Below are 15,544 nucleotides of genomic sequence, written 5' to 3' on the forward strand. Positions count from 1 at the left end.
CAAGTGCATGCATACAGATATTCAGCTTCTTATTTTGTCACACACGTGGCAAGCAAACACACGCACAGACGTTCAAGTATGCTATACATATGTGCTACAGTTATCAATCAAATTGCATTTAAGGCACAGGCACATAAATGTGAGCAGATTCAAGTGCATGCACACAGATATTCAGCTTCTTATTTTGTCACACACGTGGCAAGCAAACACACACACACATGCACAGATGTTCAAGTATGCTATACATATATGCTACAGTTATCAATCAAATTGCATTTAAGGCACAGGCACATAGATGTGAGCAGATTCAAGTGCATGCATACAGATATTCAGCTTCTTATTTTGTCACACACGTGGCAAGCAAACACACACACACATGCACAGATGTTCAAGTATGCTATACATATATGCTACAGTTATCAATCAAATTGCATTTAAGGCACAGTGACCAGATTCAAGTGCATGCATACAGATATTCAGCTTCTTATTTTGTCACACACGTGACAAAAACACCTGCCTAACCAACAATTAGAGAGCACTACCAATAAGAAAGATGGGGGGGGGGCGTTTAGTATGGGTGCAAAACGCTTGAGAAATCTCTTAAAGTAGATGTAATAACCTGTCACTGCTTGGGAAATACAAACCTCAGTGGATGTGGATGAGGTCGTCTCATGCACTGAAGGAGAAATAATCACTACTTTCTCTCACTCATCATATGATAATAAACATGTTTTTTTTCTCTACTTTCTAGCTTTCTTCTCTGCACCTTTCACCCCTCCCTTCTGTCACCTGTATCAGGTCCTTGTGAGGACTTGTTCACTTTGCACTGATCTGCTAAGCTTAGAGTGCATGGCGTGTGTCGTCACTACACTGACTATCACTCTCAACTCTGTGTGTTTCTTTCTCTCTCTCTCTCTCTCTCTCTCTCTCTCTCTGTCAGTGAAAATGTGTGTGAGAGGACTTTGGGCAGCGGCTACGTCAGAAGCAGAGAGGAGTCAGAGAGAGAGAGAGAGAGAGAGAGAGAGAGAGATGTGGAGCTGAGTTGACAAGCAAAGCAGCGACTCACTCGCACTCTGGCGCTTACAGCACTGAGCCTATCCTCTTTCCTTTCTCTTCACTCTCACTGCTCTGCTTTTCTTCACCACTGGAGGACTTTTGAGCGTCTCCTTTACTGGAGTTTAAGCAACCGCAGCTTCAGTTCGAGTTCTGAAGGGAAACCGAAGACCAGAATAAACACAAAGGATGGAGGAAAAGAAAGCACAGGAAAGGAGAAAGTGTTAAAAGAGACAGGATTTGTGTAAGGAAGCGGAGACAGACAGTTGGGAAAAAATAGACAAGAAAAACTGTGCAAGCACCGAAAAGTAGTAGGAAGTGAACTGTAGCAAGTGGAACACTCGAAGAGTAAGACTGACAAGTGAGACCAAGGAACACTGGAAGTGTAGCAGCCCTGGCGGCCCACATGCCTATCGAGTTTGTGTGCAAAATCAAGTTCGCTGAGGGAGATGAGGCTAAAGCAGCCCCACCCAAAGGAGGTGGTGGTGGCCCGATTGACAAAGGAGCAGGCATGGCTGATCTGGCTGCTTTTGCCAGCTCCTCATCTCTGCATGGCTTGGCCCAGGTGTTGGGGTCATCAGGAACAGGCCGGGCAAGCATGAGGCGGACAATGTGGGCGCTGGCCCTGCTGGCATCACTGGTGCTCTTCCTGTACCAAGCGTCCCGGAGCACAGGTACTTACCTGGAGCACCCACATGTCACTGCGCTGAGCGAGGAAAGCCGGCGTGAGCTCACTTTCCCTGCCATCACACTGTGCAACGTGAATCGCTTCCGCTTCTCTGCACTCACCGATGCTGACATCTACCACCTGGCCAACCTGACTGGGCTGCCACCGAAAAGCCGTGGTGGGCACCGACCAGGGGAGCTGCAGTACCCGCCTCCTGACATGCTGGACATCTTCCAGCGCACAGGCCACCAGCTTGATGAGATGCTGAAGAGCTGCAACTTTAGCGGACAAAACTGCTCTGTCCATGACTTCAGCGTGGTGAGTATGGTGCCATCCAGTTGGCTATGGCAAGTGATTGTGGTACTTGCTCATTGGATGGGATGTTCTTGTTGGGTGTTGGGTTTTGGGAGTGAATTCTGAGATCCTTTGGTTGAGTGACAATATTGACATCCAAACAGTCATTTGAATGTTATAGCGCCCACTGTTGATCAGCTTGATCCGATATTGTATTGTTTCTCACGTCATACAAAGTTTATGCCTTTTTTTTTTTAATATGTAGTCAGTAGAAATGCACCCATTTCAAAGATGTTGCTGAATGGACAGATGTCAGGCCTGAATGATCTGATTGGTCAACAGGGCTTGTTTGAAAGCTATGGGACTGCTGTTTATGCAAGTACAACTAACTTTGGCACTGAAAATCAAATAGCAGATAAATAAAAATGCTAAATGTTTGCATAATTGTGGTTTAAAATCTGAACAAAATTACAAAATATATTGCATTTACTGCTCAACTGTGAAGTTACAAGTTGATTCGTAATATTTTGTGATATTAAGCTATGGATCTCTGCAACAAGATACAATTTAATGTATTTGTAAGACATGATCTTTCATGCCGCTGCAGACATCACAGGTTTATAAGGGTTGAGAGTATTTCTGTTTATATTATTATTGTCTATAATGCCATGTTGAGTTTGTCACTATTTGTGCCTAAAGCCTATTCTAGCCTCTTTTTCTCTTTATTATTGTCATCTTGCTCTTGGTAGGAAACTTGTTCATAAATATATAGAGATTCACAGAAACATAGAAGCCGCATTACAATCCCAAAGCTGCTTCTGCCTACTCTCGTCTGCTGAACTCTAAATCGCCTGTCTCAGTCTCTTCCTGTTTCTTTCTGTCACGTTACGGTTTGTCTCTCCTGACGGAGAATGTTATTTTGGCCACAGAACAGATGAAATATGCAGGAGATGGACAGGAGACATGATTCTTGCATTAACCAAATCAGCTTTGAGGAGGAATGCACCTCAGACTGCTTCTCTGCACAGCCTTTGGAACAGAAGCATGTGCGACTATTGCTTGCAAATGAAGTCTTAATTTGTTAAGGTGTCCTGAGAAAAACTTGTATTTAAAAAAAGATACTTTTTTTTTCAACCAGAATCCCTTAACCTGCCCAGGGTATACCTTGCCTCTTGCATGAAGTCAACTGGAATTGGCTCCAGCAACCCTGATGGATAAGTGGTATAGAGGATGGATGGATGGTATCCCCTAAAGCATTTTTTCATTCATTCATTAATCTTCAGTAACTGTGGGAATACACCCTGGATGAGACGCCTATCCTTCATACACTTCCTATTAAATAAATGAGGGATAATAATAATAATAATAATAAGCAGTGCTGTCGCCTCACAGCAAGAAGGTCCGGGTTCGAGCCCCGTGGCCGGCGAGGGCCTTTCTGTGTGGAGTTTGCATGTTCTTCCCGTGTCTGTGTGGGTTTCCTCCGGGTGCTCCGGTTTCCCCCACAGTCCAAAGACATGCAGGTTAGATTAACTGGTGACTCTAAATTGACCGTAGGTGTGAATGTGAGTGTGAATGGTTGTCTGTGTCTATGTGTCAGCCCTGTGATGACCTGGCGACTTGTCCAGGGTGTACCCCGCCTTTCGCCCGTAGTCAGCTGGGATAGGCTCCAGCTTGCCTGCGACCCTGTAGAACAGGATAAAGCAGCTAGAGATAATGAGATGAGATAATAATAAGCCTTTATTTGTCACATGCACACTCCAACACAGTGGCGTAGTGGTTAGGACTGTCGCCTCACAGCAAGAAGGTTCTGGGTTTGAGCCAGCGGCCGATGGAGGCCTTTCTGTGTGGAGTTTGCATGTTCTCCCTGTATCTGTGTAGGTTTCCTCTGGGTGCTCCGGTTTCCCCTACAGTTCATGCGGTTAGGTTAACATGGGGCAGCCTTGGGCTAAATTGCCCTTGAGCAAGGCACCTAACCTCCAACTGCTCCCCGGGTGCTGTAGCGTAGCTGCCCACTACTCTGGGTATGCGTGTGTGCTCATTGCTCACTTGTGCATGCATGTGTTCACTGCTTCAGATGGGTTAAATGCAGAAGAGGAATTTCACTGTGCTTTGAGTGTGCATTCTTCTTCTAATAAAGGGGAGTCACATCACTATCCACTTCCATTATATCCCATTAATGCCATCTTAAAGAAGTGGAACATAAACAATTTATAGCACAACTCAAAGGTTAACAAAACGTAATACAACCCCGATTCCAAAAAAGTTGGGACAAAGTACAAATTGTAAATAAAAACAGAATGCAATGATGTGGAAGTTTCAAAATTCCATATTTTATTCAGAATAGAACATAGATGACATATCAAATGTTTAAACTGAGAAAATGTATCATTTAAAGAGAAAAATTAGGTGATTTTAAATTTCATGACAACAACACATCTCAAAAAAGTTGGGACAAGGCCATGTTTACCACTGTGAGACATCCCCTTTTCTCTTTACAACAGTCTGTAAACGTCTGGGGACTGAGGAGACAAGTTGCTCAAGTTTAGGGATAGGAATGTTAACCCATTCTTGTCTAATGTAGGATTCTAGTTGCTCAACTGTCTTAGGTCTTTTTTGTCGTATCTTCCGTTTTATGATGCGCCAAATGTTTTCTATGGGTGAAAGATCTGGACTGCAGGCTGGCCAGTTCAGTACCCAGACCCTTCTTCTACGCAGCCATGATGCTGTAATTGATGCAGTATGTGGTTTGGCATTGTCATGTTGGAAAATGCAAGGTCTTCCCTGAAAGAGACGTCGTCTGGATGGGAGCATATGTTGCTCTAGAACCTGGATATACCTTTCAGCATTGATGGTGTCTTTCCAGATGTGTAAGCTGTCCATGCCACACGCACTAATGCAACCCCATACCATCAGAGATGCAGGCTTCTGAACTGAGCGCTGATAACAACTTGGGTCGTCCTTCTCCTCTTTAGTCCGAATGACATGGTGTCCCTGATTTCCATAAAGAACTTCAAATTTTGATTCGTCTGACCACAGAACAGTTTTCCACTTTGCCACAGTCCATTTTAAATGAGCTTTGGCCCAGAGAAGACGTCTGCGCTTCTGGATCATGTTTAGATACGGCTTCTTCTTTGAACTATAGAGTTTTAGCTGGCAACGGTGGATGGCATGGTGAATTGTGTTCACAGATAATGTTCTCTGGAAATATTCCTGAGCCCATTTTGTGATTTCCAATACAGAAGCATGCCTGTATGTGATGCAGTGCTGTCTAAGGGCCCGAAGATCACGGGCACCCAGTATGGTTTTCCGGCCTTGACCCTTACGCACAGAGATTCTTCCAGATCCTCTGAATCTTTTGATGATATTATGCACTGTAGATGATGATATGCTCAAACGCTTTGCAATTTTACACTGTCGAACTCCTTTCTGATATTGCTCCACTATTTGTCGGCGCAGAATTAGGGGGATTGGTGATCCTCTTCCCATCTTTACTTCTGAGAGCCGCTGCCACTCCAAGATGCTCTTTTTATACCCAGTCATGTTAATGACCTATTGCCAATTGACCTAATGAGTTGCAATTTGGTCCTCCAGCTGTTCCTTTTTTTGTACCTTTAACTTTTCCAGCTTCTTAACCCTGTCCCAACTTTTTTGAGATGCGTTGCTGTCATGAAATTTCAAATGAGCCAATGTTTGGCATGAACTTTCAAAATGTCTCACTTTCGACATTTGATATGTTGTCTATGTTCTATTGTGAATACAATATCAGTTTTTGAGATTTGTAAATTATTGCATTGCGTTTTCATTTACAATTTGTACTTTGTCCCAACTTTTTTGGAATCGGGGTTGTACTTTCATCCTATACATTGCAAGCTAATCCCAGCTGACTTTGAGTGAGAGGTGGGATACACCCTGGCCAAGTCACTAGACTATCACGGGGACAGACAGCCATTCACACTATGGGCAATTTCGAGTAGCCAGCTGAGCAAATCCACGTGTTTAGACTGTGAGAGGAAACTGGAGCAGGCATGACGAGAACATGCAAACTCCACACAGAAAGGCTCCTGTCAACCAACAGGTTTGAACCCAGAACCTACTTTCTTTGAGGCGACAGTGCTAAATATTTGCACCACCATCATGCTTGTAGCTTGAAATTATTATGTATGCCTGCATCCTTCCTATCAACAGTATACTGTATGTTTGGGTGCATGTGTGTGTTATTGTCCTGCCTTGCATCTGTTTTTCTTCCATCCTCTCTCAAGATTATGGCGATATGAGATTTTGTTATTCATTGCTTGTTTCTACGTGATGTTCAATTCAGCTGCACTCCATGAAACCAAGTGTGTGACATATTGTCTCTGTATTGCCTGGTTATTCGTAAATCCTCCCAAAGACATCTGTCAGGATTAGATTTGTTTGAACATGCTTGGAATATGAAGACCTTCAAATAGGCACAGGACACCTCTTCTTTTCAAGACGCTTGTGAAAATGTGAAGTTCTGTCTTTTTTTTCCTAGATATTTCCGTTAGCCTTGTGGTTTTGATTAAACAATCTAATTACAGTAGCAGAGATAGTAGCTTGTATTGTGGCACTTTGGGAGTAACATGAGCTAAAACGTTTCGCTCAAGGATATAACAGAGTGAAAGTAAGATTAGGGACATGCTCATCTCACATTAGTTTTTTTTTCCCTTGTTGTTCGTTTCATGTTTTAATGAAGATTATAACAAAGCCTGATCCAAGACTGGATCTCGAACCACTTACATCTGTTGCTCCGATGTGTGGATATACATAGAGCGATTTGTTGAAGTCGAGCTAATCTCTCTCTATTACTGATCTCTTCCCCCACATGCTTGGTGGCCACTCTAGAGTAAGTAAATAGCACACTGGCTCATTTGCACAACTTAATGTCATTTAATAAAGGGTAAATGTCGGTAAGGCCAGAACGGTTTGCATTTGAGTGGGCTCCTGTTTGTTTGCTTTATTTTTTTCTTCTAATAATGAAATCTCATCCAGTAACCTGAGAAGTCACCATGACATTCGATGAGTCAAGTGATATGATGCCGGATTCCATACTGGAGTTTCAAATCAGCTGAAATTTGTTGACGTGCCTCACACACAATGCCTTGTGTCCACATTTACCAGTGTGTGTGTGTATGTATCAATGTGCACAAGGTGTGTTCTTGTGTGCTTGTGACAATCTCTTCCGCAAATAATGACTCCAAACAACAAGCTAGGAGACAAACAAAAGCAACAAGCTAACCCCCTGAAGGTCACCAGAAGCTTGAAACATAGATCAGCTCTCTCTCCAGCTGCTGTCTTTTGGCGTCGTAACGATTTTGCGAGTTTGATTTTCTGCAGCAGTGCTGCATAAATTAGTGAAAGTCATGTAAAACATTAATCAAAGCTCTCCCAAGCTGTGGCTGTAATGGATGGCTCTGTCCTGGTACGCATCTCATCTAGTTTTAACTAATCACCTATCACATGCTCAGACAAGCACATGTCACGTCATGTTATAGATTTAACATGGCACACGTATTCACCTGAGAGCCACTCTAGAGCACATTTGTGATAAGTTTCTCTCAGAAAGATCCTCAGGCTATCATGTCTACACGTCCATGATACACTGAACAAATGAGGGGAATGACAATGGAGCTGGATGAAATATTTAAAATAAAGCTAACGTTATCATTAGCTTTATTTTCAGCTACATATTTTCCAAAGGATGATATTCAGTGACACTGAAACAGTGTGCATTATTTAATTCAATGGACAAATCGCCAAGACGCCTGGGTGCCTAGGAAAAGCAGAATTCTTGTCAGGGCTATTAATTTTTTATTCATAGTTGCTGCATCGGGTTAACAACCCGAGGAAGAAAATAAACCCTCCTTCCTATTAGTGTTTGCAAAGTTTTAATGTTGTATGCATAACTGCATGGTGGTACAGCGCACCTCGGTGCTGTAACTATAGTGTGTGTCCAATGCTTGCAATCGGATGATGGTAGAACCATTTTTAATTACGAATGAGGAGCGTACAGGTATGTGGAAACATTGACAAAGCCAAGGATATAGCTCAAAATCTGTCATGTAACTCTTGTGCTAGCACAGTATGCACAATATTCTCACAGTTAAACACCTTGGCTGAAAATAAAGACCTTAGCCAGACACAAATAATATTTAGTGTGCTGGCTCCTTGCATTGAGCACACGATTGTTCTTCTTAAGTTTATTTATTTTTTATTATTTATTATTCCTGTCCACCCGTTTTTTGGAGCTGCTACTCCTACAGCTTTTGACATAGCGGCACCGTTCCAATTCCGAAATGTCCGTCCTGAACCGGTGTCATGTGCTTGTATGCAGCTTTTGGATCAACGCACCTGTTCTCTCTTTCTTGTCATTTTTCTGTCATTTTTTTTCCCATAGAGAATGAATAGGGTTCACGAATCAAATCATCCTGCTCAGACACGCTCCATCGGAGACGTACCATTTTTCACGTGATACTTCAGGCCAACTCTCCCGATACATACATGCGATCGGGTCTGACCTGCATTTGTCTTTTCTATTCTTTTCCTCTCTCATCCCTTTGTCGTCCATAGGCTTCCATTGATTTTTGGCATTTTGGCATTTTTGCCCATTGAAAATGAATGGCATTTTGGGAGATAAACTTTCACTCTCCGTCAGTTTTTTGAACCAAGTGACCAAACGTCATGAAAGTTCACATGATGCCTCAGGCCAAGTCCCCGCACATATCCATCCCCTCATCTGAGACCTGCACTCATCTTTTCCTTGGTTTTCATGCATCCCGTGTTACCTCCATAGGCTTCCATTGATTTTTGGCCCCATTCAAATGAATGGAGTTTTGCTCAGTAACACTTCACCACACATCCACCGAACTTCATATGGCACCTCAGGCCAAATCACCCATCACACACATGATATCAGGTCTGACCCGCACTCATCTAACAGCTAGCTAGTTAGTTAGCAAGTTAGTATGCTAGTTGTTAGCATGTTAGTATGTCAGCTGCTTGCATGTTAGCATTAGCATGTTACCATGCTAACTGTTAGCTTGTTAGCAGTAGCATGTTAGCTGTTTGCGTGTTAGCATGTTAGATTTAGTGTGTTTGCATGCTAGCTGTTTGCATACTACCATGCTAACAGTTAGTATGTTAGCCAGACAGTGTTAACGTCTTTTACCTTAGCATGTTCGCATGCTACAGTAGCTGTTAGCATATTACCATGCTAGCTGTTAGCCAATTAGCCTCAGCATGTTAGCATGCTCACAATTAATGTTATCCATAGGCATGTTAGCATGTTAGCTGTTAGCATGTTTGCCATTAACAGATTAGCATGTTAGCTGTTAGCATATTAGCCTTAGAATATTTACATGTTAACAGCTAGCATGTTAGCATTAGCATGTTAACATGCTAGCTGTAAGCATGTTAGCATGCTCCCTGTTAGCATATTATCCATTAACATATTAGAATGCTAGCTGTTTACATGTTAGCTTTAGCATGTTAGCATGATAGCTGTTCTGCTACAGCTCAGCAAGCACACTGCATTTTCTCTGCAGAAATGTTTTACTTACAATGCGAGGAGAGAAAAACTTAGTTCATCCTTTTCTCACTGTGAATTCATATTCGTTTATTTCCCTTAGCCTGTATTAATGCATTTAACCAGCTAAATGTCCCTCTTTATCCCTGGTAATGATATCTGCTGGTGATATTAGATGTGAAGGTGAAATTCTAATATCTATCAATACTTCAAAAATGAAACTATGAAATTAGGATTAAACATTGCATCAGATCAAGAAGGCTCATTGATGGGAAAATAGAGAACTGGTAACACACTGGAGATTGCCACCCATGAGCAGAATTTCTTACCTCCACTCCTGATGTCTTGCCCTGGACAGTTTTTGGGTTTCATTATTGCAACACACTTGATCCAGTTGATTATGTAATAATTAAGTTTTTAATATTTCAAGTACCATTCAGTGATGGAGTCAGACCTGACCCAGCTCCTCCCATCTGGGCAGAGTTTAACCAAAACTCTAGGGTTTGGAAGATGGCAGTTTCATGGTGTTGTTAAGTGTGTTGTACAATGTTGTTAACTCTTAGGGTAAGACTTATCCATGGCTTTCCTGCGAAAGACAATGGAGGTCGCCATGACACTCGCCTCTCCCAGATGCCGATCTTTGAGTTCCAGTTTATCCAAGCAGCTATTGCTGAATGAGCCGAAGGTAGCCAAGAGGAGTTAGCTATGACAACCATGTTTTAGTCAGAGGATAACATCTTTTTAAACTATGTCTTTTTCTGGTTCAATGTGTGCTGTCGTCAGGTGCAAAAAGCAAAGGTGAGTCCCATAGACGATTCGTACATTGGGGGAGTGCCTGTTAGAGAGCGCACTTGTCCTGGGCCATCGGCATAGTGAGGTAGGGTGGCCAGTTCCTTTCCTCGCCGCCTTTAACTTCCCCAGTGTTTCCACCAGGTCCCCATTCACTGCTGGGTGGACAGGGAGCGAGCCCCAGATCCCTGTCGAGCCGAGGCTCGAACCAGGGACCGTTCGCTTAGCGGTCAAGCGCTCTAACCACTTGGCCACCTGCGCTCTGTTGTCAGGTGCACAAACAACTGACAAAAGCTTAAAGATTTTATGACTGGAATCTGTTTTGGGCACAAACAGACTTGCAAGATGTGTTGTCCAGCACCATATGCTGCTCATCTGTACATGCGATTCCTGTCTTTCCACTAACCACTGCATTTTGCACCTGAATCAACAACATTAATTCTATGTAACTGTTGTTTAGATATTGTACATTATTCAAATATTACACTATATTACAGTCATTTAGCTGACATTTTTATGCAAATAAATGCAGGTAGCCTAGAGAATCCAAGAGTGACCAGTGCTGAAGTACTAATGTAAACAAATAGCCTACAAATACCATCCAGTATGTGGAATGATCAGAGTAGTTAAGAAGTTGAAGAAGCTTGGACAAATACATAGAAAAGGAATTATTTAAGTATGGTATGTTTATTGTGGGCAGCACGGTGGTGTAGTGGTTAGCACTGTTGCCTCACAGCAAGAAGGTCCGGGTTCGAGCCCCATGGCCAATGAGGGCCTTTCTGTGCGGAGTTTGCATGTTCTCCCCATGTCTGCGTGGGTTTCATCCGGGTGCTCCAGTTTCCCCCACAATCCAAAGACATGCAGGTTAGGTTAATTGGTGGCTCTAAATTGACTGTAGGTGTGAATGTGAATGGTGGTTTGTGTCTATGTGTCAGCCCTGTGATGATCTAGCGACTTGTCCAGGGTGTACCCTGCCTCTCGCCCATAATCAGCTGGGATAGGCTCCTGCAACCCTGCACAGGATAAGTGGTTACAGATAAGGGATGGAATGGTATGTTTGTTTCCAAAATTTGACAGCATCTGCATTAAAATGATTATCGTATGCTTCTCTCCTAGCTTTTGCTTCTTGATATGTATACATATACATACTGAGCCTATATGGTATTTGGCAGACGCTTTTGTCCAAAGTGCCTTACAATATATAAACACTACATTATTAGTAAACAAATACAATTACACACTCGCTCTACTCTGACACAGCCTACCTTCCAGATGATAGCTGCTGCATGACTGCAGGATTTCCCTTTTTTTGGTCTGGCTAGCCTCAATTTAGCCTTTAAGCAAATAAACTCACCCTCTCTTTTACACATAATTTTGCCAATTTTATTACTGTGTAGATAATTGTACACCTCCGTGCCTTTGTAGTTCCTTAGCTCCTTGCCATCAACGCCTTCACTAAGAATAAAATAATGACAATGTCAACGTCGCTGACGTTGGGCCATGTCGTCCAACTTCATGTCGTCTATCCATTCTGTGAGGGTAGACAGATGGGGCACTTTGATCGTATTATCCTCAGATCACATCAGAAAATTGGACCCATGTAACTATCTTTTAGTCATCTTCGATCTTACCTACCTAGCAGTTAGCATTAGCTACAAATGTCAACAAAGTTCAGCGGAAGAAAGATCCAGGCTTCCGCTATGATGCAGTGATGAATCATGGAAAAGGTCAGAATTCAGGAAAGTTGTGGATAGGAGGACTTGGATCAGGTCCTGCTCTACCTCCTGGAGCATTGGTTTTGTAGGCTAGCTTGAAAACTTGGGTTTTGAGAAATGTCTAGAATATTTTTTGAATGGTGTTTTGAACGGGAAAGTTCTTATTCTGTACTAGGTTATTAAAAGTTTAAAGTCTATTTTGTCACTTTAGTTTTGTTAACTAAAAGTTACATTCTTTTAAAAATCTTGGGGTTTTTTTATTCCATAATTAGATAATATTGGCTGGCGTTGAGTGGTATATCAGATATATTCCATTCAGCTAGCATGATATTGAATGAGTTGAAGATGAGTTCAGTATCATGCTAGCTGAATGGAATATATCTGACGTACCACGAAAAAAAAGGCAGCCAATATTATTATTATTATTATACATACACACTCTCTTTTCCAGTTTTTTGATGTCCGTTGATATGTTTTTCTCTTTTAAATATGTGTGACGAATATCTAATGAAGTTTTAGTAACCTTTCCGGGTATTCAACGTGTCCTTCTCTTTCCCAGTGAACAAAGAAATGTTTCTGCACATGCACAGCAGAAAACTCTCACTGGATATCCACATCAGCTCGGACATGTGACGTCATGTCTTGACAACCGTGCAATATAGTAAACTGTATTCAAAGCTCATTCTCCATTGGGTAGAGTGATATAATACACATAGGATAAGCAATATGCTAACAATATTGCATGCTATTGACGCAAATGAATGAAATCCACTAGAAGGGGATAGAAAACACATTTTTATTCCATCAAAAAAGTGTCCTGTATGTATAATAATCTGCAATATAGCACAAACAAAATTCTTAAGTCACACTTCCCAGAGGAAATATTTATTTCCCTTCCATTTTTCCTACATTTTTTTTCTCTACATCCCATTCTCAGACACAGATGCTCTTTGCTGACATTCAGGTTTAATTGGGTGCTTATACTCTGATTAACTGAAATGTTTACCTAGATTATCGTGTGCTTGACACTTCTGAATTCTCAATTAGATTATTTGTTACTCAGAAATACATCCTCTATGGTGCTTTGGTAAAATGTGTTCTGAGTCAGAGGAGATGAGTCACAGGAGATGAAGTGGTTTATGTTCAAATCCCCACTATAGTCATATTTAACCCCATTTCCAACTGCTACCATTGCAAATCCTGTATTAAAACACCCCAAAGTGACAAACTCTAAACATCATAAAAAGCGCAATATGTTCCAAATTATAGGACTGGGTTTCATATGTCACTTCTATTGTTCTTATACTGTATATATATATATATATATATATATATATATATATATATATATATAAATTTGACTAATGCTTTTGTTCCCAAGACTGGCTGAAAATGAGAGCAGATAGAATCCAACAGTAACGGCTGCAGGCTGAATTTTCTGTCTTTTGGAAAGTGGTGATGCACATTGATACACAGCTCAGATTTTAAATGCAGATCTGCCGATTTTACTGTCTTGCCTTTAATGCAGCTATTGCCATAGTAATTCTTATTTTAAAACTTCTGGTCAGACTTTATGTATGATTTTTAAGTCTTTATAAAATGAGGGCACACTTTATATTCCATATATTCACCAATTATTTGCCTTATAATTTAGGATACATGAACACAGACTATGAAAATTAAAGAAATAATTTAAGAGGGCGTGAGATTTTCGTTTTGTAACCAATTTAAAAAAAAAATTCAGATATGAAGGGTGGCATGGTGGTTAGCACTGTCTCCTCAAAGTGAGAAGGTTCTGGGTTCAAGCCTAGTGGCCAGTGGGGGAGGTCTTTCTGTGTAGAGTTTGCATGTGTCTGTGTGGGTTTTATCCAAGTGCTCTGGTTTCCCCCACAGTCCAAAGACATGCAGGTTAGACTAATTGGTGGCTCTAAATTGACTGTAGGTGTGAGTGTGAATGGTTGTTTGTCTCTATGTGTTAGCCCTGCGATGATTTGGTGACTTGTTCAGGGTGTACCCTGCCTCTTGCCCATAGTCAGCTGGGATAGGCTCCAGCTTACCTGTGACCCTGCACAGGATAAGTGGCTACAGATAAAGGATAGATTTCAGATATGAGCTGTATTGTTTAACACAGACAGAGTTATGTCTTTACTGCCACCAAATTTGTTGGAGGAGGAGGAGGTTATGCTTTCGCTGCCGTTTGTTTGTTTGTCTGTTCCCAAAGTAGCTCAAAAAGTAGTGAACGGATTTTGATGAAATTTTGAGGAAAGGTGGGCCACGGGCCAAGGAACAATTGATTAGATATTGATGCAAATCCAGATATACAGTATGGCTTGGTGGAGGTATGCACTCTACCGAATGCCCTTATCCTTGCATTTATACCCTTACCGAATGTGTTTAAATGCAAGGTGACCATGTGGTGTAGTATAGTGTGCTTTCATCAGAGTTTTACACTGTTTAATTTCCACATCTCTTTCTCATCCTGATTCTGGAAAGCTTGTCTAGAATCAAGTTTATTCATTAAGGCCTCCTAAAATAGTTCCTGTGGACAGCAAAATGAAGTCGTTCGTGCTTGCGCATAGTGTGATGAGTGTCAGATTCGCAAAAGAATACACGCCACAGCATCAAAGTGGTTCGTGCCTGCTCATTTGTGCAGTAATTCAATCAGCTAATCATGTGGCAGCAAATAGACATCTGAAGATTGATACAACTTCACCTTTTCTAATATTCAACTGTCCAGTGCTCATTGTGGTCTCAGATTCCTGTTCTTGGCTGACAGGAACAGAATCAGAGCTCCAGAGTGGGCGCAACAGAAAAGCATTCAGAAAAGTTCAAATCCCAATGAGGCTACAGCCATCTGTGGCTGGGAGCCCAAGAGAGCAAAATTGGCCATACTCTCAGGGAGAGAGGGGTGGTATGCTCTCTCTCCGCTCTTAATTACAGCGATTCTAGCCAATCTTGGGCAATATAGGCAGTGACACTCACTGTATGCTTTTTTATTGTTTGTACCATTCTGTATATATTCTATATAGTGTATGCTGTGTGTGAAAATCTCTGGGAGATCAGCAGCTTCTGTGTTATTTAGAAACATTAGCATTACATGCCTTGTCGGGGCTAACTTGACAGTGATTCTTACTCTTACAATGCAGATATCTTACACCAAACTGGAGGAAATTCACAGGGCTAGTGATGAATCTGATGCTTTATGAGCCACACAAACACCTCAGCCACAGGTGGTGTTAGACACAGCCTACGCTGAGGATGGCAGAGCGCGTTGGTGATGAATCAGCTGTGAAAATGCTCCAGCATTCAGTACGCTGGAAAGTGCGCTCAGTGGGAATGCTGTCGTTCTGCCTCTCACTTGTTCTTAGTCACAACCTTTCTGTCTCACTCTCTTGTCAGGATCCATTTAAAATGGCCAAAGATTGCTACTTTTATATCAGTTCTAAAAAAAAAGTTAATCGAGGTCAGGTTTGTTCTTTGTAA

General features: G+C 41.8%; 1 protein-coding gene across 1 annotated transcript in view; it reads left to right on the top strand.

Annotated features, from left to right (window-relative positions):
- Window positions 1-1,453: 1,453 nt before the first annotated feature.
- Window positions 1,454-15,544, top strand: part of asic4b (acid-sensing (proton-gated) ion channel family member 4b) — a 171,027-nt gene continuing 156,936 nt past the window's right edge. Inside the window, exon 1 of the mRNA XM_060918156.1 lies at window positions 1,454-2,038. Coding sequence (XP_060774139.1) covers window positions 1,460-2,038 — 579 coding nt within the window. The 5' untranslated portion in view covers window positions 1,454-1,459. The remainder of the gene's footprint in view (window positions 2,039-15,544) is intronic.

Source organism: Neoarius graeffei, chromosome 4 (genome assembly GCF_027579695.1).
Source record: "Neoarius graeffei isolate fNeoGra1 chromosome 4, fNeoGra1.pri, whole genome shotgun sequence".
NCBI lineage: Eukaryota > Metazoa > Chordata > Actinopteri > Siluriformes > Ariidae > Neoarius > Neoarius graeffei.